Source organism: Serinus canaria, chromosome 4 (assembly GCF_022539315.1).
Source record: "Serinus canaria isolate serCan28SL12 chromosome 4, serCan2020, whole genome shotgun sequence".
NCBI lineage: Eukaryota > Metazoa > Chordata > Aves > Passeriformes > Fringillidae > Serinus > Serinus canaria.
The window spans coordinates 28,714,048-28,737,428 of NC_066317.1; the positions used below are offsets into that span (position 1 = coordinate 28,714,048).

At 40.7% G+C, this 23,381-nt stretch overlaps 1 protein-coding gene across 4 annotated transcripts in view; it reads left to right on the forward strand.

Moving 5' to 3' along the window:
- Positions 1–23,381, forward strand: part of FHDC1 (FH2 domain containing 1) — a 36,850-nt gene that overhangs the window by 5,496 nt on the left and 7,973 nt on the right. For all 4 annotated transcript variants that reach the window (XM_018926710.3, XM_030239295.2, XM_018926711.3 and 1 more), the window contains exons 3-10: positions 6,630–6,691; positions 7,205–7,307; positions 15,327–15,412; positions 15,494–15,594; positions 18,237–18,307; positions 18,425–18,532; positions 19,415–19,485; positions 21,765–21,882. In XM_018926710.3, coding sequence (XP_018782255.2) covers positions 6,630–6,691; positions 7,205–7,307; positions 15,327–15,412; positions 15,494–15,594; positions 18,237–18,307; positions 18,425–18,532; positions 19,415–19,485; positions 21,765–21,882 — 720 coding nt within the window. The remainder of the gene's footprint in view (positions 1–6,629; positions 6,692–7,204; positions 7,308–15,326; positions 15,413–15,493; positions 15,595–18,236; positions 18,308–18,424; positions 18,533–19,414; positions 19,486–21,764; positions 21,883–23,381) is intronic.

The window sequence follows — 23,381 nt, forward strand, 5'->3', positions numbered from 1 at the left end:
TCATGTTTCGTCCTTACGGCAAATTTGTCTTGATTCAAAGGAGAGGGGAATGATGGGAAACATAAACTCTTTGTTCTTAGTGGCACATATTTGTTTTTCAAAGAGCTAACTGTGTTTTATTATTTTTACTTGCTAAGTGCTGTGATTTGATCACCTGTTAAAATAAATATGAATAAGCAGAGGGAGCTGAAAGCATCTGTATTTACTCATGTTGGATAGACCTTGAGTTTCCAGTGTGGAACACAGTTGTATTGTCTCTTCAACTCCTGCTCTGTGTCTGTGATGCAAGCAAGATGTTGCACATGCAAGCATGTACCAGGCAGGAGAGGAGAGGGTCCTATTTGCGAGGGTTAATGCTGTATTTGCCCACAGTATCCTAGAGACATCAGGAAGGGAAGTGCCAGTATGGCAGCAAGGATATAGAACATAATATAGTGATTAAGGGTATTTGTTATTTGATAAATTTAAAGTTTCCCCTTTCATAAACATGACTTTCCTGCTAAGAAAAACTTTACTTCATCTTCCCTGCTTTTTCTGGACATGAGGATAACCTTCCAAGAAGGTCCCAGGATTGCCACTGATTTCTGTTCTGGTGGCAAGGAGTACTCTCTACTGAGTACTCTCAGGTTCAGACAGTCTCCAGGGAAGGGATAAGTAGCTTTTCTAGTTCTTAAGTCCTCATTTATAGACAGCCTCTTTGTGAAGCCTGAATTGAATTGTCTCAAGTGATCTTTCTCTGAAGTAATTGGAGGGCTGAAATGCAGATTTAATCACTAGTGTGTGTCTACATACATGTTAGCTTGTAAACAAAAAACAGAGGGCATGGGGTTAAGAGATGTTGCAGTGCATCATTGTTAGTGAGAAAGCAGGGACATGAAGTTGCAGGATTCAGGAGATGTCAAAATAAGATCAGAAGGGACAAGATGAGAAACCAATGCACTGATAGGATGCATGTTGTACATATTGACATTGAAGGTTTGAGAGGGCATGTGTATCGTAGGCTCTGAAAGCCTGATGTCGGGAGGTGGTGATTGGGGCCATCATCAGAGGTAGTCATTAAGCTGTGCGCTGTTTTCAGGCTGTGTTCATCTTTGAATCAGGAGTGTAGTGAGTGCACTTCCTGTGCTGAGCACAGATGGACAGGGCTCTGGCCACCTGCATTTCCTCCCCCTTTCAGGACGGCTGTGTGAGAGATCTAGCTCTCGTAGATATTACAATAAGTTTGAGAAACTGAATATGGCCCATAGTGTGCAATAGGTAGGTCAGCGTGCTCTAGAACTCGTGCAGTGGTAGAGATGAAAATCAGAGGCCTGCAAAACCAGGGATTCTCCAAGACACAATGCCTTGGAAACAAAACCCTGCCTTGCTGAAAGTTATGGTTTTCGTGCTTCCGTCTGGAGCTGATGTGGTGGTGCAGTGCGTTTGCACTGCTTGATGCCTGTGCACCCTGTTCAGGGCTCCCGTGGTGACTCTGCAGGTGGCAGGTGGTGAGGCAGCAGGACTGGCCTCTGAGGGATGCCACTTAAGTGACAAAATGTTCCACTTGCTGAGCTTTGTCAGGCATGCTGCGGCAGTGTGTCAGTGGTGAGCAATTCCTCATGTGTTAATGGACTTTGCAGTCCTATCTGCTTAGCAAGGAGGGAAGGAGATAATCCTGAGTGTGTCACTGAAGTACAGATGGGCAGCAGCTCACGTGCTTCACCCTGCTGCAGGCCTGGCTCAGCCGGGGCTGGAGGTGGGAGCACTGGCCAGGTTTGTGACTCCATCGATTGTCAGCTGCCCTCGGCTGTTTCAGTGTGGATGGCTGTCCTCAGCTCCCTCTGGTAAAGCCTGCAGAGGTTGACAGGAGCTGGGGGCAGGCTGAGGTGTGCAGAATCTGTGTGACCTGGTGGAGAGGGTGCTGGTGTGGGGCTGAGGGAGCTCGAGTTCTGCTTGTGGCTGTTTCATAAACCAGCAAGGCCAAGTGGACCAGACATTTTGTGTTTCAGCACCTCTGTTCCTTTTGTGTACAACACAGCTGATTTTAGACAGTGCTTTATGGTCCAGCAAGGAAAAATGTTCTTAGAAGTTTACGTAGTGGAATTAGCCTAGTTGGCATCATGTATCAGCAATGAATTTTCAAGACAATTTCAAGTGCATAAACTCAACTTTTACTTAGATCCAAATCTGAAAAAAGCAGCTTGTGTCCGAAGTGCAGAGAGTGCTCCGTTGTCCCTGTGCCTCCCTCTTGGTGCAGTGGTGTAGCTTCAGTGGAAGCAGGGAAGAGTTACTCTTCTGCCAGTGTTGAGGGCGCTGCCCTACAGACTGTGGAGGAGATTTGGGGTTTCATACCTTTGCCAGAGATCACTGTTGATTATGTGAAATAATGAGCAATTTTGGTAAAAGTTCTATGCATGTAGGAGCTTACAACACTGCGTGTCCTTTGAATTCCTCACTCGACAGTGATTTATACAGGGAATTTATATGTAGCATCATCATTATAACAGAAGTCCCTTTTGAGGCTTGAGTCAAACTCCTACAGCAAATGCTTTCCTTTTTGTAAACAAGCCCTCACCAAACCCTTAGGAGATTAATTAACATATTTCCTTGACTAAAGGCTTAATTTGCCCTATGGTTCCATGTAATTTGAGGCTCTGAAAAGTAGGGGGTGCAAGGTTAAGTTTACACGCCAATTTACTTTCCCCATCCTTCAGTGGTGTCCCAGTGTGGCACAGCAGGCACTCAGCCAGGCTGGAGTTAGCCTGGAAGCACAGTGGGCAGAGCAGCTTCTTGTCAGCCAGAGGAACTGGTCGTGCTTTCTCCTTCAGACCGTGCCTCTGCTCCTGTCTCTCACCTCACCCCACCTGTCCGCTGCCTCTGGACAGATGTTGGATCTTGTAACACACATATTACACCCTCTGTAAACATATTTAATGAGCAGCTCAGCAGGATGCTGTGGGGCCCCTTGTTTGTTTTCTGCTGGAGCAGTTTCTGCTCTTCCAGTGAGGTTTGGTGACTTTGAGGAAGGATGCAGTGAATTCCCTGCAAAGGGGCAGTGAGAGGAGGAGAGAGAAGGAAGATGGAAGGAGTGAACAGGATGTCTCTTGCCCCCTCTCCTAGATGTGCCTCCTCTGTTTTCCCTGTGCTGGCTCTTATTCCACCTTCTTGAGAGCTGATTCAACCTGTTAATCCAGAGAAGAACTATCAGCAAGAACCAAATGAGATGAGTACCAGTGCCTGCCTAAGGGAAAAAGCAGGCTAGGAACGTGACAGGGGAGGATGACACAGAGTGGGGACAGCCCTTTAGTAAGCTGCTAGGTTCACTCTGCTGCACCGTGACCGCAGGCATGGAGTGATGGTTACTGTGTTGTAATGTGAAGTGGAAGCTGAAACAGGAAGTTATTTATGTCCTTCCTAACCTTCAGCAGCCAGCCTGAGCCGCCAGGCTGTTCCATGCTTGCTGTCATTTGTACACTGTGTCCCACCATGTGAAACCCCATTATTCTTAAGCAAAGAAAACCTACAGTGTTTTGTTTTACTGATCTGTTATAAATCCACTTTGTTGTGTTTCTCTTCCTCATTGATGATTTCATGGCAAGAAACTCCTGTTGCATCTCTCCAGTCACTACAAAGTCAGTTTTGAGGTGGGTCTTTTTGTGTCCCCCAGAACACTCCTCTGAATCTTTCGTATTGATTGCAAATTTGTGTTGGGGTCCAGGAGTAGATATCCTCTTACCATCAACACAACCTCACTGTGGTACTCAGGCTAACTTTGCCCTTCTCACAGTACCTTGATAATTGAGTATTTCTGTGGTGGATTAACATTGAGGCCTGTTACTGTGTGATCTGTGCCTGCTGCAGATTTTGGAAATATGCTGGGTTGAAGATTCTGGTGATGAGAAGTGGATTAATGAGTGAATTGCTGTCCTCGGTTTAGAGATTGCACTGTTTATAAAGTAGATGTGGCAAGTGATGGCAAGCGACCTGTGATGTTTTACATGGGCTTGCAAAGTGCAGGCGTGGAGATGGTGGAAGGTATCTAAGGGAATTGTACTATTTCCAGTTTCAGCGAGTAGAGGATGAGAATGGAGAAACCTCTCCTGAATTTATCTAAAGTAGATCATAAGAAACCATATGAGAGGTGATTTTGCTATGGAGAATCCCAGTGGGACTAGGAATGCCTGTTCCCAATTCTCAGTTACAGTCCAGTGTAACTTTTTGAGTCAAGAAGCCCAGGGGTGCTGCTGGTGGACAGCGCTTCAGAACCTCTTTGGGTGGCAAGACCTGAAACGTGCTGTGCCGGCAGCAGCGTTGATGGTGTGTGTGAGCAGAAGACAGGAGCAGACTGAGCAGAAATTAGAAAAATCTGTGGTCATGTTCAAAGGGTAAAAAGCAGCAGCAGACAGTGCTCTGCATGAACAAAATCAAATGAAATCTCAGTGGAGAAGAGTAGACATTGTGCACAGATGTTCAGGGTAAGGGTATGAATCTAATATGCAGCTGAATGTGGGATGGAAGATAGTGCACTTGTGTGCAAGGAGTAGGAAATTGTATTTATGGAGTATCTGCCAGGTTCCCCTTTTCTCCTCCTTGTGCTTTCATCTGGAAACTCCTTGAAGGTAGTTATGTGATGACAGCAGTTTCAAACACTTCTGATAAGCTTGGAGTAGACACCAAGCAAAGAGTGACCAAAAAGTGAGACTTGTTCTGATTGTGTGGTTAAACAAGAAATCAGAGAAAAAATAGGGTACAGTCATATATAGAGCAAGAAGTGTATGTAAAATCTGGTACTTAAGAACAGCTGTGACTTTTTTTTTTGTTGTTGTGCTGATAAGACAAATACAGCTGTATATGTTCTCCTTTGTTGTTTTACTTCGAGGGAAGATATTTAAAAAAATTATGTAATTTGTTTGAGGTTGTAGTGTAAATCTGAGCTGTGCCATGGAAAACAAAGGTTTACTCATCTGATGATCAGTCTCCTTGTAACAGTTACTGACTGTGATTTAAAAAATGTACACAAGATTAACTCTGAATATGCTTAAAAAACCCCAAACAAACCAAAAGCCAAAAGATGGTAGAGCTTATAGGCTTAAACGGGTACAGAGAAACCAGAGAACTAGGGGTGACCGGAGCAACTGGAGACTGGAGCTGCAGTTAGAGAGGTCAGTGAGAGGTCCCTGCAGTAAAACATTTGAAAAAGATTAGATACTGCAGGGGGAGAGATAGTTGAACCTGTCCTGCATTAAGGGGCTTTTCCTTAATGATCTGTTGGGGGCCTCTCAACTCTTAAGATAACAGGAGAATAAACCACAATCTGTCCCCTTATCTCTGCATATGCTAAAAATGGAGGGCTTCGGGCTACCAATCATCTAATTAAAACTAATATGCTGATATTTCCTGTGTTTTCTAGTCTTCACTGTTTTCAGAAGAGAGGAAATTCCAGAATTTCAGAAAACTTTTCAATATGACTCACTATTTGCAGCAGACGAGGAGGCTGTCTCCTGGGTGTAGGTTGAGGATAGCCCATTAATCATCCCTGTATTTTCACTGTCACCAGCTGACTGCAGGCTAATTCAATTTTGTGACAATGCCAATGTTGCATTTATATATCTACTTCTAATCTGAGCACTGTCACAAAGGTCAAAATGCCTTTCCAGTTGTCAAAACCACAACCACATGCGAGTCCAACAGTAGTCTTGAACATCTATATGTGCTGAGCTCTTTTATTGTAGCCGTCAGGTGGAACTGCTAAGGTGAAACAATTCTCTTGTCCTTGTAAATCTCATGACTTCTGTAGCTGTTATCACCAAAATAGCAGTGGTAAAATTTTAACCTTAAGGACACAATTTGCTAAAACAGGGCAAACCTCTCAGGTTTAAACTTGTTACAGGAAGAAAAAAAAAAGATGCACTTTGAGTTTAAAATTCTTTACAAAATTAGGGGAAATATTGTGGGGTGGGTTTGGTTTTTTTTTTTCTGTCTGCCTAATCTTCAGAACTATATATGTAAGATAATACAGCAAACCAACTTTGAAAGACAAAGCTGGGAGAGCTTATTTTATTATGGATTTCTGTTTGCTTCTAGGTAAGCAAACAAATTTGAGCATTACGTGTTTCAGGGTTTGATTCTAGATCGACTTACTTATCTTCCCCTGAGTCAGTGTGGCTGTTAGTTGGCATGAATTAAATCAGTAATGCACCTGACCTCTGCTTAGAAATCCCATCCTCACATTTGTCACAAAACCTCTGAATTTACATGGGTTTTGGAGTGTGGTGTTCACTACCCTTGGGGCCTTCAAGTGCAATATAGTGTATTACCTGATAAGCAACATTTTGCAGATGCAGGGTTATGAAATAAGCAAGAAGAGTGTTTTTACTTTGTAATGAAATAGAAATATTGGTTTTTTCCTTCATTATATGTTGCTGTGGAATTTTTTGCTTCACTTGGAGGAAGGTGATGTGAGTGTGCTCCATATATCCCTGGTAAAAACTAGTTTTGTAGTATATGAGCTTTGTTGATAAGAAGTGACTCTGTTTATTTGGCCTGGGATTTGGTGCAAACAGTAATCTGTAGCAATTTAAGAAATTATATCTGCATTATATGCTATTTTCTTAGGTATTGTTAGATTAATCTCTTGCTTTCTCTCTCAGGTGTCCATTTTGGATGCAAAACGAAGTATGAACATTGGGATATTTCTCAAACAATTCAAAAAGTAAGAATTCTTTGTAGTTCTCATAAAATATATACATTGTGCTCTGTTCCTTGTGGAGTTTGCATTTTTATGCAGTTTTCTCAAAAGTAATTTGGCATAATTTTTTTGTCTAATATGTTCAGTTGTGAGTGCGTTTATGACTTAGCATCAAACAGAGTTTGCTGATGTTAACCAGTGAGGTGAGTTTTCAGGTATGGTTAATGGTTTTACCTCATGTAACAGTGCCTGTGAGCTGCCTTTTGCAGGTTTCCTCTTGTTGTAAGTAATTAGAAAGGGGCAGTGGGAGCAACGTTTTCAAGAGTGAGCTGTTCCATTGTGTCTGTATTCACTGATAAGGTTGCCCTTTGGTAAAGGCATCACTGAAAATGGTGTCACAGCAGTGCTGCTGTGGACACTGATGCATCCACAGCCTCTTTGTAACTCTGTTGAGTAGCCCAGGCATGGTTTTTTCAATCTGTGTAAGTGTTGGCCCTGCAAGTGTTAGAAATCTGTGTGCTCAATTGTTTTTTCAAGGTCTGCCGAATCCATCATTGAAGATATTTATCATGGAAGAAGTCAGCCCTATGGTCCTGAACTGCTACATGAATTTCTTAAATTATTACCAGAAGCAGAGGAGGTAAATAATGGTTTTACATGGAACTTATTTTTTGTAGAGGTCTGCTGACTGGGATTCCAACATGAAGTTCTGTAAAAGAGGAATCTCAACACTTTCCCGAGGCTAGGGAAGAGGGAACAGGGAACCACTGAGTACAAATGTTTAATCTTTGCTTGACTTGTAGTATTGAGGTCACAATATAGTCATTCCCTTCAAGTAATTTCACCTGCTTTTAAGGAGGTGACATATTTTGGTTTTATGAGATCCCTTTGTTCCATAAACAGCAAGACCTGGAGCCTTCCCTGTGTGCAGATAACTGCTCTAGGGAGTTAGAAAATTCAGAACTGAAGTGTATTCTAAGCAAGCAAATTTCACTTCTTTGGCACCTGCCTCATGCCTTCCCATTGCAGTGCCTGTGAGTTGAATATTGGTAGCCCTGTGCTCCTGCCTTTTTGCCTTCTGGTTCACTGCCTGCTTGGTTCACCTGGCTCTGTTCCTGGGCCTGGTCACTGGGTTTCAGTAGGGCAGAGAGGCAGCTCCAGCGTTCAGCACCCATGGAATTTGCTAACATGGCTTAGTGCTCAAAGGAGACGTGTTAGAAGGCACAGAATTACCAGCAGTACCTTCTCAGTGTTCCTGTGATCACCATATGACCAACATCCATCTCCCCTCCTAGTCCCAAACTTCAAGTCTATTCACATGATTAAAGAGGTGAAGCTTCATCAAGTGACCTGGGAGCCCTGCTTAATGATGTAGAGTTCCTTGCCTGCTCACTGTTGGCACTGACCCATTTCCATGTACTTGAGAGAAATGTAAACCACAAACCTGACGAAATTAGCATTAGGATTGCTTGGGTGCTTCACATCAAAGTGAGTGGCTGAAATTTGGGAAATTGCTAAGTTAAGGTCCACGTACAGATCAACCTCAACTCTCATGCTTTACCACTTCAAGGTCATACTGTCAGAGCACTTGGTTTCCTCTGGGCAGCAACAAATCAAATCCAGTCATCAGTAGAACATGTTGCAGTCTTTTGCTCTCAATTTTATGACCCTAAATTGAGCTGCCTTTGCAAACAATCTTGTAAAAATTATGTTAAAAATTGTAAAAATTGTTGTTGTGTTAGGTTAGTGTACTTGATTAATGTATCTCTTGGAGTTGGGAGGATATCAACAAGTTGAAATGTAATCAATCAAAAAAAAAAAAAAAAAAGAAGGTGACAGTAGTCCTGGGACCTCAAAACCATTCCCTCTTCCCTCTTTGTTTGCATTTTAGTACATATTCCATTATATAAACAGAATTTATCTCCTTCCTCTGAAAGTCAGACAGAGGAGAACAGTGTAGTACTAACTTGAAAGAGAGTGACTCCTAGTTAACTTTGTGTATAGTCAGAAAATTAGACTGAAAGAAAAGTACTTTTTCTTTTTTTCCTCTTTCTGGCTTAGATTTTGGTTGTTATTTTATGACAAGTAGGAAATCTTTCAGCTAGTGTAGTCTATGTGATATAAATGTTGTCATTCAGCTAGAATTGTAATGTAAGCTGTTGAATTTTATCAGTTTTGTCTGCAATGTAACTAGATTCATTAGCTATCCAATAGGTGCTGCTAAGAGTGAAAAAATGTTTGTTTGTTTATTTGACAACAGGCCTGTCACTCAAGATAGTGGGGCCAGAGGATTTAAGAAGTGCTTTTAAGGAGTCACTTGAGAATTTAATAGAAGACATGCTATGATACAGGAGGGTATTAGAAGTAAAGGGGCATTAGACATGAGATTTGTTGCTATTCCCAAGGGAAGGCTGGAAAGAGGCTGCTTTCCAGTGTGCAGGTGTTTGTGTGTATTTTAATTAATTGCTTTCATCAGAAACAGGAAACTCTGTTACTCTTCTCATAATTGTCAAACTGTTCTGGGTTTTTCCCCTTGAGAGGTGGATGGGTGGTGGCAGGCAAGACAGGGAGAAAATCCTGAATGTAAGGGCCTGATGCTTCTGTTGGTATGGAAAAATGTTTCCATGCTTTCATGTCATCATGCTTGGTGTGGTCTAAGAATAAATGGGTCCAGTAACTCATTTACTACAGTAGCCTCAAAAATTGTAGTGTAGGCAGTTAAAAATGTGTTCTTTTTAGGAGCCTCAGAGCTTTTCTTTTTTTTTTAACATTTTTTCTCTAAATGTATGTTCATTATTCTTCCACTATAGCCTCTTACTTTTTCTTAGTTTATAGTTTAGTTTAGTGTAGTTTTATTTTTGCCTCCTAGACTGAATCCCTGTCTCCTAGAATAGTGATTCACCATTTGCTAAGGGAAAGGCATCAGAAGCTTACAGCCCCACATACAAATAATCCAGAACAACTAGAGACACCAGGTGAAGTGGTGTTATTTGTTCTGCTGTTCCCTCTTCTTTTTAATACTCCCTAATTCCTTCTTTGTCATATCACATGAGATAGCTTTAGCAAGCTGCCATCACATTGGCCTGTCCTTGCACAGTGTTGCTCCCATCCTCAGCAGGGATTCCCTGGGATTGCCCTTTCCATACCTCCTGTTCTCCTAAGGACCTGCTTTGTTGTAAGAGTTGAGAATTGCTCTGAGCAGAGACTTGTGCACTCAGGTCCTGAAAGGTTAGCAGCCATTCAGTCACCAGGGCAGACTGTCCTGCTGCAGCCATGGGTGGGATTCTGCTCTTCCTCTTTGTGTGCTTTTCCCAGGTATTTGCAGACCCATTTCCCTCTCTGCACAGGTTTTCTGCAAGCTGCAGTGAGGGCCAAGTGCCTTCTGTAGGCTCTGCCCTGGTCACTTTGAGATGTCTTCTGCTTTTTCTTTTCCATTTTACCATAGATCCTTAGTCTGTAAAAGTGAAAGGAGGGAGGGGAGTGTCTTTCCTCCTCGTAGCTGTAGAAAGGGCAACTCTGGACTATTTTGTTTCTTCTTTTTTACCCAGAAGTTTAAGTTTACAGTTTACCTGGTGTGAATAAGCACCAGCTTTGTACTCCAATTGTACCTTATCTAGAAGTGTTGTGATACCCAGTCACATTACCTGAATGTGCTCCGTGTCTCTTGTTTGGCTTTTGTGACATATTTCAGATCCTTTCAGTTCATTGTGTCTCAAGCACCTGATGATATTCCAGCTTTTTGACAAAGGAGGCTAGGTCCTTGGGCTAACAAATACATTTAACATCAGTTGTCTTTAAAATTATTCTATTTGCACTGTTGTAATGTGGCAACTCTGTTTGCATGCAGTCAGTACTAGTAATTTTCTAGCTGTTTTCTATGAAAAATCCCAGCAGCTATCAATGTTGTGGAGATTTTTTGTTGTGGAGATGGCAAATACAGGCTCCTTACTGAATATTTTTCTCAAACTATTAAGGCTATTAACTAATAAGACTATTATTGAAATATTGGCACTGCTGTGAAGTCTTTCCTACAACTTAAAATGTTTGGGTATTTTCAAATGTTTCTTTTGAAAGATTTGACAAATACTTGAAGCTGGCCATGATGGAGCTTGTTGCAAGGCTCCACTCAATGTTTTGTCCAGGGCTGGTCTGGGTCTGTGGCCTGGCCACTGTACAGTGGTTAGAAAAAAGGCCAAGCAAAGTTATAAAAATTCTCAATAGGTTAACAACTAGGATAAGATCACTGGTTTTTTAAAGCCTTCTTAGAAGTCCTGCTGTTTGTACCATACTGTGCTAAGCAGTTTTGTAAGGAGAAAGAAATACCTCTTTGGAATCTCCTCTGCTTCATCCCTTTTTTCAGTTTGGTTTTTTCCCAGGGAACCTTGACTGAAGCAGTGGTTTCTCTGCTATATCTCTTCTGAAAAGATTCCTGGTTGTTTCTGAATGATACCCTGTTGAAATGGCTGACAGCTTTTATTTACTGGCATCCTGACTAGAGCAGAGAAGAAGCTTTTAGCTGCTTTTATGTGCATATTATTGCACTCCTCAACAGGCCCAGACTGGCAAAAGTTGAGAAAGTCCAGTGTTTAATGAGCTAGAATAGCCAGTATTTGTACTTTAAATACATACAGAAGGGAGCATTTCACACTGGTAATCAGCTCACCCACACACATGCACTCCCAGTGTCTTAGCTTCCTTTATAATGTCTCAAGCCTGTCCTTTGCTCGTGTACTCTGATTTCAAACCCTGGCCATCTGTCACATGCTTTATGGGAATGTTTCTGTCAGCTCTGCCCTTTTCAAACCATGTCTGTAGTTAAATGCCCCCTCCTTTCCTCAGCCAGTGCTTTATAGGGTTGACCATCCTTCAGAGCATACATCTCCTTTTCCTTTTTTGCCCTTTATGGTTACCTGCAGGTTTTTCTCCCTTTCTTTTTATCATTTGCTGGTAGTGGTTTGCCACTGCCCCAGCTTGTGCCACATCATGCCTCACTGCACAAGAAAATGTTTATTCCTCTTCTTCCAAGGTCCTGCATAAGATCCTGCAAGGTGCCTGTTTTAATGCCATAAAATAAAACCCCACTAGAAGTGCTGCTGGTAGCTTAAAAACTACCAAGAACTTGAATACAGTAGCTTTTGTGTCTGCCAGGTATAATGGCATACTTGCAATGGGCATCTCTACTGCAATTGTTCACAGATCAAATCAAAGATCAGGCTTTCTATGTTTCATAACTGTTCTTAAAATTAAGCAAATTATATATGTGAGAACCTTGTGTATCTAAAATCAGATTGAGTGTGCATGGGCATGCATGGACAGTGCAAATGCATATTCCATATACAAATATAATGAAAAATTAAATTAATAGCTCGGCACCCAATTTGAGTAATAGAGAAGTGAGCATACAATGTAATTATGCTCTCTTGCATATACAGATTACACTGCCATATCTCAGTACATGGCTGCCTACTCTTGTGGAAAAGTTTTGTTGTGCTTCAAGAGAGGAGGTCAAGGCCAGAACTGATAGGGTTATTCATGATGATTTTATAATAAGCTGCATTTTTAGCTCTCTTGTGTTCTGAAGCCCTCTACTATATCTGTTAAGAGGATTAATAGTGAGCATTGTTGTCAAGCCCCATGGTTTCTTTGCAGCTCCTGGCTGCAGTTGGTATTTGAATTTGACCCCCACTTCTGGGAGCCATCACAGAATCTCAGTTTTCTTCCAGAATACTTGGACAACATGGCAGCAGAGAGTAGAGGCAGTTCCATGGGATTTTGAATAGTCTCCCTTGGAATGTGTAATGACAGACATCCAAAATGTGTTCCAGTAATTTTTTAGCTTTGGCTTTCAGAAGCTGTTTATTTTAGTTTATTTGCAGTATTGATAAAGTCAAATAACTTTTTTTTTTTGTCTTCATGGTGAGAATTATTTTCAAATTATGAGATTATTAATAAAAAAGGGAACACAGAGTATTTGCTGTCCTATCTTTACCTTACGTATTTCCCAGACTATTTACTATTTTAAGGCCAAGTTAACAGATGATTTGGTCTTCTATGTGAAAAACTTGAGACATATATGGAGAACCAGGCTGTGTTTGCTGAATTCTGGGTGAAAAGGACCTTGTAACTCTGTTGTGTTCCTGTTTTGTCTGCTTGTGGAATGGGTCACTGTTCTCCACCATCCTTGGGTTTGGGCTTCTTCGGTGAGCTGCCTTGATGCTTCTTACAAAGGTAGCTTGGGATATCTGAGGAGAAGACAGTGGGGGTTAAGGTGGTTGATGGAGGCTGGGAAAAGTGGGGTGATGAGCACACCTTTGTTTCAGGTCTGATTTCACAGATTTTCTTCTGGGCTGACCATTGCCCAAAGCTTTTTGCATGGTGACATTCACACCCCATCCTACCCACCAGAAAGCAGCATTGTCAATGTCTTCTGTTGTGCATGTTTAGGAATGTTCCTCTGAATTAATTTAGTACTCACTCATATGACTCCAGGCATTTTTCCTAGTAGGACAGAAGAGGATTTCATCCAGTGCATGTAAAACTAAAATTCCACATAGAAAACATTGATTTCTACTTACTGTTGAAAGTGTATTTAAATATAGTACTGGTAGCATGAATAAGTTAATATTCCTGTCTCAGGATCTCGTGTTGTTCACTTTTTGTGCATCTAAGTCTTCAAATTGCATCTTCCTATAATTAACTTGTGGCTTCTATGATCTGATTTTGGTGAGGTGGCATGGGTTTTTTGGTGGGCTGCTTTTCTGTCTTTCCTCCCTCTCTCTCATATCTGAATGTCTTTATCCTTTTCAGGCAAACACTGATATTTGCAAGATACTAAAATGAGGTTGGAGAATTTGCAGGTTTTTTTTTTAAGGTTGCAGTCCACTAGTTTTGGAAGGCTAGGTTAAAGAACACCTTTAAAGACTGAGATAGTATACTATCTCTCACTCCCCACTTAATGATGTAGAAAAAGTGTTTATTTTGGGTTTGTTTCTTGCTCATTTAACACCTTAGAATTATCAGGAATGTCAAGTCTGGTCTTTCCTGTTTTTTTGTTGGCAGACTTCTTAAATTACTCAGTAAATTAGGAGTTTTCTCAGGCCTAAAAAAAATGGGTATGCTGTTTATCTTTAGAAGGGGAGCTGTAGTCTGAGTGTCTTGAGTTAAATGAGGGGTGGGGGGTGGTGTTAGGAAATGAAGCTACAGAGCCTGAATAAAAATTGCTCTCTGATAAGAGGTCTGTTTCTTGGTCATAAATTTTTGTTAAGTTTTTTTCCCTGTTCATTTGTTTGTTGATGAGGTTTTCAATTTGAAAAGAAATTATTTTCTATTCTGTGTTTAATTTTTATTTTTAACTTTCCTAATGTATTTGCAACATTTCTATTTTTTCTGGTGTGGAAAAAAATGGGAATAAAGCAGAAAAAAGCTGTTCAAAGAATCCTTTCCTTCAGTTAGTTCAGAACCCTGATTTAGCATAGCATATTTGTCTTCCACTACAGATCAGCTACTTTTTTACTGTCAAAGCAGAAAAGTAACTGAAGTGAAGAATTTGTAGGCTGATTCTTTAAGAGAACCTGTGGATATCTTGCTAAATCATGGCAGTGGGGTAACTGTTGATGTAGTGTCCTTCTCCCCAATAGCTGAATATGCTTTCTAAACTAAAGACCATCTGTGTAAATGTGGTTGTGAATGGGCTTTAAGTGTGATGTTGCACAAAGGAAAGATCATGGGCTGGTGTGTAAATCAGTGGAAACATGAAGCTGCTGCTGGGTGAAAACTTGTTGGTTGAATGAAGAAATAGTGTAACTGAGGTGAGCTCTGCTTTTGGACACAGTTGCTGTGTTGGAAGATGTGGAAGAAATTCCAGTTACGCTTAAACATATGTGCATGTATTTTTCAGTTCTTCTATATAAACAAATAGTGAGCATGTGGGTGGATCAGTGGCTTCCAGATCATGCAAATATATGGATTTTGGTGGAGCTGGGAAGGAAGATCGACAAAATTAATGCAGGGTATTTCCTTTGCATGTAAATGGTGTCCTCAGAGTACTGAGAGAACTGACAACAAATTACTTAAAATGAAAGATTGCATTTATCTTTAAAATATTTCATATTAATGAAAAAGAAATACAAACTCAAGATCATGAAGTTTACCGTTTAAGAGCAATTTAGGAGAAATGGTTGAAGCAAGTATCTTGAAAAAGCCCTGTAACTTAAAGTTTAGTTGCATAGTGCCAATAAGATCTAGGCAGTCCTGTGCTGGATATTCTGAACACAATTATGCTATGCCCAAGTGCACATCACACTTGTTGAAGAGTTGAGGGTCATTTTTCAGATCATCATCAGTATCCTAAACATAGTAATGAAAGCAATCATTGATCAGAAATCAAAATCAGCAATCAGTATGGTGGCATCCTGGTTTCTGCTGCTGGACTGTGTAGCTAGTTTTCTGGAAGAAGAGTGATGCTATTTTTTAAATTTTTTTTTGTGGTTGGGGTGTGTGCAAATTACAGGATCTTGGGACAGTGAAGCCATTCAGTCACTGGGTGGATTTTCCAATGCCTTCATTTAAATTTACTCCTTTTCAAGGTGCTGTCTTCCAAAGTCAGGTTAATCTTGATCTTTCATGAAATTCTTTGCTAGTGTTTTTTTTTCTTTTCTAGGTAAAGAAATTAAAAGCCTTTGATGGAGATGTATCAAAACTGTCTCAAGCTGATTCCTTCATGTACTTACTAATCCAGGTGCCAAAGTAAGGAGATAGTTGGTTTGTTCTGTTGATGATAAGTGTTCTTTTTTGGCTGTCAGTTCTAAACCTGTTCGTGTACTCCAGCTATGCTCTTAGGATTGAAGCCATGGTGTTGGAGAGGGAGTTCTCACCCTCCTGTGCTTCTCTACAGGATGACATGAAAATTATAAGACGGGCAACAAAAGGTAATTAAATATGTTGGGACATGCCTAATACTCTTGTTTTTGTTAGCATGTTAATTAGTCTGCATTACGAAGACCAGAGCTTGAATTTCAGGTACCTTGGCTATTAAAAGGAGGCTAACTCCCCTCTGACAAATGCCATCAGGGCGTGCCTGGTGGATCTTTGCTTCCAAAATCAAAAATCTGAAGACTTTGGGTACACTGGCAACAAATTCATGTTCAAAGCCTATAAGTAATATATCCTAAACTGACAGAAGCAGAAGTGTCTGTGACCAAATGAGGGTGTCATCTTTTGAGTACTGTTTGCTCATTCCTGCACTGCAATCCCTCTGATGGAATGGAGTTGTTACACCTCTCTGCTTATTCTTTCAGAGATCCATAGAAAAAAAAGACAATTTTCTAAATTTCTCTATAGGCCATTTCCTTTTGAGGCAGTATTGATAGGTTAAATTCTTTATTGTAAAGAATACCTTTGCTATTCCTTGGTTTTCTGTTTTTGTTCTCTGTTTCTCTACATACCTGTTCTGCTCTCTACACTTCTCAAGTTTTGAACTGCTGCAAATGGCTATTTCTGGGTAATGTAGTGTCTTCTGCTCTGCAGGAAAATAGTTGATTTCCTGGTTCCAGTTAAACATTAAGGCTGACCCTTTACAGTATCTTGAGTGCCTCTTTGTCCTGTTCCTCAATATGAAATTCATATTTCATGTTGGAAATTTTTTGACAGACTACTAGATCATTGCTTAGACTGCTTGTAGTGGTATAAAATGGTGCAGTAATTAAAATATTCAATTATGGGCACTGTTGACTAGAATAGTCATTTCAAGTACAAGCAAAGGAAAAAAAAGCATTTTCCCACCAGGAAAAGTGTGCAGTACTTAGGATTTGGTCTGAGTTTGGCCTTTTATTAGGATCTCTTTTAAATCATTGTTCTTTGTGTTTTGAGCACCAGACATATGTGAGGGAATATGTTATGTATAAAAGTAGCCACACCTTAATGTCCTCCGTGTCCTTCACCCAAGACATATGTAAACTGGTGAATTAATTCCCTCCAGAGAGGAGACACTTTGGTCTGCAGCTGCTGCATCAGGCCGGTCACACAAATCACTGACTGGGCCTTCCCTGTCTTCAGTCCACTTTGTCATGTGCTCTTCTCCTTTTGGTCTTTTCACTTCAGGGTTTGTTGATAGCCTGAAGTTGTTTAGGAATTCCGTCTCCTTTCCTATTGCTGTCTCCTAGGTTTCTTTCCTGTAATTAAACGGAGAGAATATTTACTTCAGTTTTAATGCTGATAATCACTAAGGGTTAGGATGGTCCAAACAGCCTGGTGCATTCTCATCTAGCCTGCAGATGGATGGATGTCACAGTGACGCCGAGCGGGCTCTTACTGTGTGAAGCCTTTAGGAGTTGCCTTCTCCTCTGGGCCTTGTGAAATTTGCTATTCTCTTATTTATTCTCTCTTCATCCTTGTGTCCTCACCTTAGATCAGTCTTGTTAGATCAAAGGTTATTTAAATATTTCTATGGTTTTAGGTTGCCAGTATTGAAATACAAACGTGTAAGGGCTGTGGGCTTCCAAAATGATTCATTACTGTATTGTGTTGAGCAGCTGAATGCAGGATAAATTATAGAATGTGGACTTGCAATCAAAATAGTTTTTAAAAGTATTTACACTACAATCAAAAGGATTCCACCTTTTATTTTCTTCATTAGTATAAAATACAGTACCTCACATTACAACCAGCTCATAGTGATTTTTTTTGCCGTATGGGTAATTGCAAATTTGGAGTTGCTTGGTTTGCTGTGCCACATTTATTAACTCTTTACAGTTTTGAATTTCCACATCTTATTTCTAAGGCAATCCCTCTGGTGCACATACATTGTTTTTTGTACATATGTTGTGTATTGCTGGTATGTGGCTGGGTGAAAAGGTGTATGAATTCAGATAGAACACTACTGTGCATTTTGCAGAGAAATGAACATACATGCATACAAACCAGGCTTGTGTGATGGGAAAACTTTAAAAGGCTGTTTCATTCCGTGTGACTCCTTGTCACACTGAATATAACTTTGTGCTAAATCATCTTTGATATGACAAGTAAAACAAATGCTGCTCTGAGTTGGTGATCATACAGAAATAAATGATGATTCATAGTGGGAGTGGGATAAGCAAGGAAGATTTAAACATTGCCTGTTATCTTTTCAGGCCTTATGGCCAAATCTCCTAAAAAAAGAGTAGTTGTTCAAAAGCCCAATCCTGGCAGATGGCAAATGGATCCTGCAGGGTGAAGAACACTTGCCTCGCACTGGAATAATTAGTAGGTGGTGAGGATACTTAACCACTTGCATGCAACACTTTGCACATTGCATGATTAGGCCCCAAACGTTTCCTTAGCTGCTGGAGGTTGCCTTGGAAATACTACACTTGCAAAGTTAAAAGTCTGAAAATAGACTTGAGGTTTGTCAGTTGTGCTTGTGAGTTGGAATTATACAGTACCATTATATTTCCCATGACCTCTTCAGTTTATTGGAGTTTCTTGTCAAATTTCAAAAAAAAAAAAAAAAAAGCTTGAGATGAAGAGGAGCTTGGTAACTGACTTTATTTCTAAGCAAACAGTTGTTAGACAGCAATTTCCTTGTTCCTTACAGAGTTAATGACTTGTGAGGAGCTGCATTCCATATTGCACTTGGTCCTTCAGGCTGGGAATATTATGAATGCGGTAAGTGACATCCCAAAGGGAGATGGCTGGTGGGCTGTGCTTCCTTGTTAGTGCTGCAGTGCTCTGATGTCATGCCTCAGCCTCTCACTTGCTCTTCTGCAAATTGTTTCTTTTTAGGGAGGTTATGCTGGCAATGCTGTTGGATTCAAGCTGTCATCGCTGCTCAAGCTGGCAGACACGAAAGCAAACAAACCTGGGATGAGTCTGCTGCATTTTGTTGCACTGGTATAGAAAATCTATTTTGCTGGTATAAGCAAATTCTACAAATATAGGTCCATTAATTGATACACAATATAAGGGGCCATGTGCCTCCAAAAAAAGCAACTGTCTCACAGCTTTGATCTATCTTCACCTTTTTTCTCCTGCTACAAGAATCACCAAAAATTACCTCTAGCCAGTCATCCTATTGGGAACTCCATGGAAAGCTCAAGGTTTTATATCATGTAGAAACTTGACTTCATCAATCTTCTTCACTGTAGATTTTCTCTTATTGTCCCAAATTCTTACACTGTGGAAGTGGTTTATTTTGATAAAAATTCTCTCAATCATTCCGTTGAATCTTTTGAGCAGCCTTCTTGATAGCTTTTTCTTCCTCAATGACTGATGTGTGTTTTTCAAAGCTGCTGCAGACACTTTCAAGCTATTTTTCCTTCCTTTCAAACTTTTTGATTTTAAAAGGGTGAGAATTTAAATGCATCTATTTGATTTTGGTTATCTGTGTGCAAACCGGCTTAAGAGATTTAATAGGGTATAAATTGATGTTTGTGCAGGAAGCATCATATCTGCTCAAACAATGGCATCAATAAATTGTTCTTTCCCTGACATTCCTTATTAATACATCTGCCTTGTGTTCACTGGCAGAAGCAGCTATTATTTTACACTGCAAAATGGAGGCTGTTGTTTAAAATCTCCAGTTCTGATCCCTGCCTTTCTTTAAGGGATGTCCTCCACTCAGTTGTGTTGGGATTGAATGGGAAGAAAAACAGTGCAGGAGAGAAACCTTTAAGTGCCCTCCCAGAAGCTTTAGAACTGCCAGACTTAGGGATTTTGGCATGGTGGTGGAATGTTAATGGATTGTGTGTTTTGGGTTTGTTCTGTTTGTTTCAGGAAGCCCAAAAGAAAGATGCTGCTCTTCTCAACTTTTCAGAAAAAATTAGGAGTGTTCATGATGCCGCCAGGTGAGTTAAAAGAAAACTGAATTTTCTCATTTGAGAAGCAATGAGGCTTATTCAGGAAAGTCTTGGCACAAAAACAGATCTTTACAAATGTTTACTGTAGCTTTGAGGTCTTCATTTCCATTTACTAGCAGAAGTATGCCTGCAATGTGCCTTCAGGTATGAGGTTTTTTTATTCCATGATCTCCATAGGTTTTTGGTAATTCTGTCTCTGTCAAATACATGTGCCCTGTTCATTACTTTCAAGGGATTGAGCTAAAAGCATGGTACTCTTTTTCCTTAAACCAATTTCCATCAGTTTCTGAGCAGGCTACAATACTTTACCAAATCTGGTACCAGGGGCAGGTGATGGCCCTGGCTTCTCTTAGATGCTTTTGAGGTTTCATTTGCTGTCTTGGTTGGAAAATCTGAAGGGTTTGTGGCTCTGCATTTTTTCAGCTGCAGAATTTTAAACCGAAGCTGATGCGTACCTCAGTAACTGTGCTTGCTTTAGTGAGAGAGTGTGATCTAAATCTGAGACCTGGAAGCTAGCAATGCTGAAGTTCTGTTCCCAGTTTTGCTACTTCCTTACTCTTGAGCTTAGGGCAATCTATTTACATTCTTTTCCCAGCTGCAAAATGGATCCAGTTTCTTAGATCTGATGGAGGGTTAAGTAATGTCTGCAAAAGTCTGAAATCTTCTGAGGAAAGGAGTGGCCATGGAGTTAATCAGAAAATTTTTGAGGGACCACCTGTGTGGCTCTCTGCCATCCAACCCACACACCTTTTTGGCAGTTTGCCATGTGGCCTGCTGGGGAATGTAGCTTTCCTCAGCATCCAAGCCCCCTGGCAAACAGGAGAGAAGCAGGCAGAGTCCCAAATTTGGTGATATTTATTTTCTAACCACTTTGTTCTTTGATCACATTTGTTAACACTGAAAACCTTCTGTTGTAACTCATGCCGAAGTCTATTCAGGGAGTGCACTTTGTACATGAAAATGAAACAAAATTAAATATGTACCTCACCACTGGGCATGAGGAAGGTCTTTAGAGAGAATTGTCATGTACAAGTTGCTCATAAATCCACCCAGCTAGAGCATGTTAAAACAACTACCATTACGTTCTTTATTTTTTGTTGTCTTTCCTTCTTTACTCGTAAGCCATCCTCTTCCTCCTCCACAGGCAGAAAAATGTAGCCTGTATTTTCTGCTGTTTTTCTTAGTTGCAAAACCACCATGTCTTCCCAAAACAGGGAACTAAACTTTGCAGATGAAGTACACAGAGAAAAAACAGCATGCACGATATTAATTTGTGTGTGTACTGACAAACTTAAACATGTGTCAGCATCTGCTGCCATGTACATTTCAGTTGGGCTGCCACAGGTTCTTCAGTTTTAGTGTTTGAAAGTCATGCTGAGACAACCTTAGGAGGAGCATGTGTACAGTTGTTAGTTCTTATCACTTGGCTAACTATACTGCTTCAATTCCTAGGCAAAGTTTAGTTCTCTTGTGAAGGAAATGCCATAGGTTTAGAAGCATTTACCCTTGGAAGTGACTGGGAGGTTTAGGTGGGAGTTCCTGTTGTATGGAATGTGGGTCTCCCAGGAGAGCACTTAGATCACACCAGATCAGAGGCCTTTCCTGTGAGCTTCAGCTTCTGAGTTCCCTTTTCACAGCAGCAGCTTCACTGCTGGTGTTTAGTAGAAGGATGAAATATTGTAACTGCGGGGTTGAGACTGTGTGGGTTGCATTGCTGTGTCTGCCTAGAGGAGTGTGATGTGCAGTTTCATGATGCCAGATGCTGCTGCCAAAATCAGAGTCCTGGCTGATGATCTCTTGTGGCCCCCTTTTTGTGGTAGCTCCTGCACTCAAACAGTCATGTAGTCAGTTGGACCGAGCAAAGGATCCATCTGGAACAAATTGGGTTTTTCCTTTTCCTAGGTTAATTTTCAGTTCACAGAGATGGCTGGCCATCTTGAAAATGAATGCAAGGCACCAGGAGAGAAAAGGAACACCTGGACAGAGGCAGGGCAGCAGTAACCTTTTTAAGGTTAGGTGGGTAGGACTGGCTGGAGTTAATCATGAAACCACACCCCATGGGAATCTTTTCAGGTTGCAAATAAGAAGAAATGTGCTTATCTCTCTCCTGATTTTCAGTGTCTACTCCGGAAAGATTTCCTGAACAGGCAGGTCTTGTTTGATAGCCTGTTTGCACCTCATGTAAAGCATCCACTTTTGCAGTTGTGGCTAACCTGTGGGCCACTCCTTCTCTCTTGATAAACGTTCTTTGTACATGCTATTTTTAGGTTATCCATTGATAGTGTAGAAGCAGAGCTGCACTCGCTGTCTGTCAAGACAAGATCTGTTAAAGACAGCATCCGACGAGACCCAAAACTCTTTCACCAGATGGAAAGCTTTCTCCAGGTTTGTAGGATATCTGTGTTAATGTGTTACTGTTGCCTGAATACAGCAGCATTCCTCAGCTGAAAGTAATTTGTGTGGACCTGTCAATAAACAGAAGCACTGTTTTATTATGCCTAGCCTGTCAGTTGTACAAAGGTGTTCCAGCCTCCTGCTGTTTGACAAGTTAGATTGTTGGAAGGGCAGTGTTTTTACAGGGAGGGATATTGAGTGTACATTGCCCAAGACTTGTTAGGCAAGCGTGTTTAGTGCGTGCAAAGTTACTGATGAAGATCAGTAGTTAAAATAGAAGGCAATTTGAAGTGGTCTCTGGTTTTGTACTTTGCAGCTGCCCAAAATATAATGTCTGCATGTTATGTTATTCTGGAGCACATCAGTTGTAGCTGAGGGTCTGCTGAGGGATGTATCTTGATGGCTGGGTGACTGAAGAGATATTGCTGGAAGATGGAAGGTTAAGGGACTCTTTTCTCTACTAATTTACCCTTAACACAGAGTCTCTTATTCAGAGCAATACCATTATGTCCATGTGGGTTCTCCCTTTTTTTATTTTATTGAGTACTGCAGTGACTTTACAGGCCTGGATGTATATCGCACTTACCTTGGAAGCAGAGTTCTTGGTATTTTCTGAGTATGTGGTGATGCCGCAAGAAATACATATTATACTTCAATTAAATGATTTTTTCTGTTTCACACTACAGGTAATTATTAAAAGTAAGAAGGCAGGTGTTAATCTGGAACTTAACCCACCCTGATTTTCAACTTGCAAATGTAGTTAATAGTCCCTGTAGTTTTTCAGGAGATGAAAAGCTGATGAAGAAAGGGGCAGGTTAAGATTGAAATACCTGTCCTCATTCACTCTGAATTGTTGGCTTTTATCCATTGCACCCAGACTCTTTAATGTTATGTTTTAACATGTTTGGGATTTTTAAAAATTTAATAGGTGGTTTTATGTAACACTACAACCTTGTTTAGGCCACATTCCAAAAGAAATGTTGGGGAAAAAATAATTTTACAAATGCATACCTTGCATAAACACTTCCGGATTTTGTTTCTAAATTGCAGGTGATAACCAAGCTGATCTAAAAGTCAGCTTTGATTATTTCACCCTTGTGAATGAATTCCTGAAATATGTGGGAGGAACTATTTTTTGATGTATGCTTTTATCAGTTGTCCAGTTTATCTTCAGGTTTTATTGTGGTCTTTTTTCCCCCTTTTTTTGTTTTTTTTCTTAAGACTTGCAAGTCATATTTGTTCCTATCCTAGTGGTATAATTTTCCAAGTAATTCCTGGAAGCAGGTTTGGATTAAGTGGTCACCAGTGCTTCCAGCTGCATTTTCCCACCCCAGTGCTACATTATGAAAAATATTTAGGTGGCTATGAGTTAAAGAGATTTGTCTGAAAAATTAACTTTTTCTTCTCAGGTTACTTTGAACTGCAGGTGGTGTCAGATGGGGGATTGTGCAAGAATAGAAGGGGATAGCTGGTGATGCAGATAGAGGAGA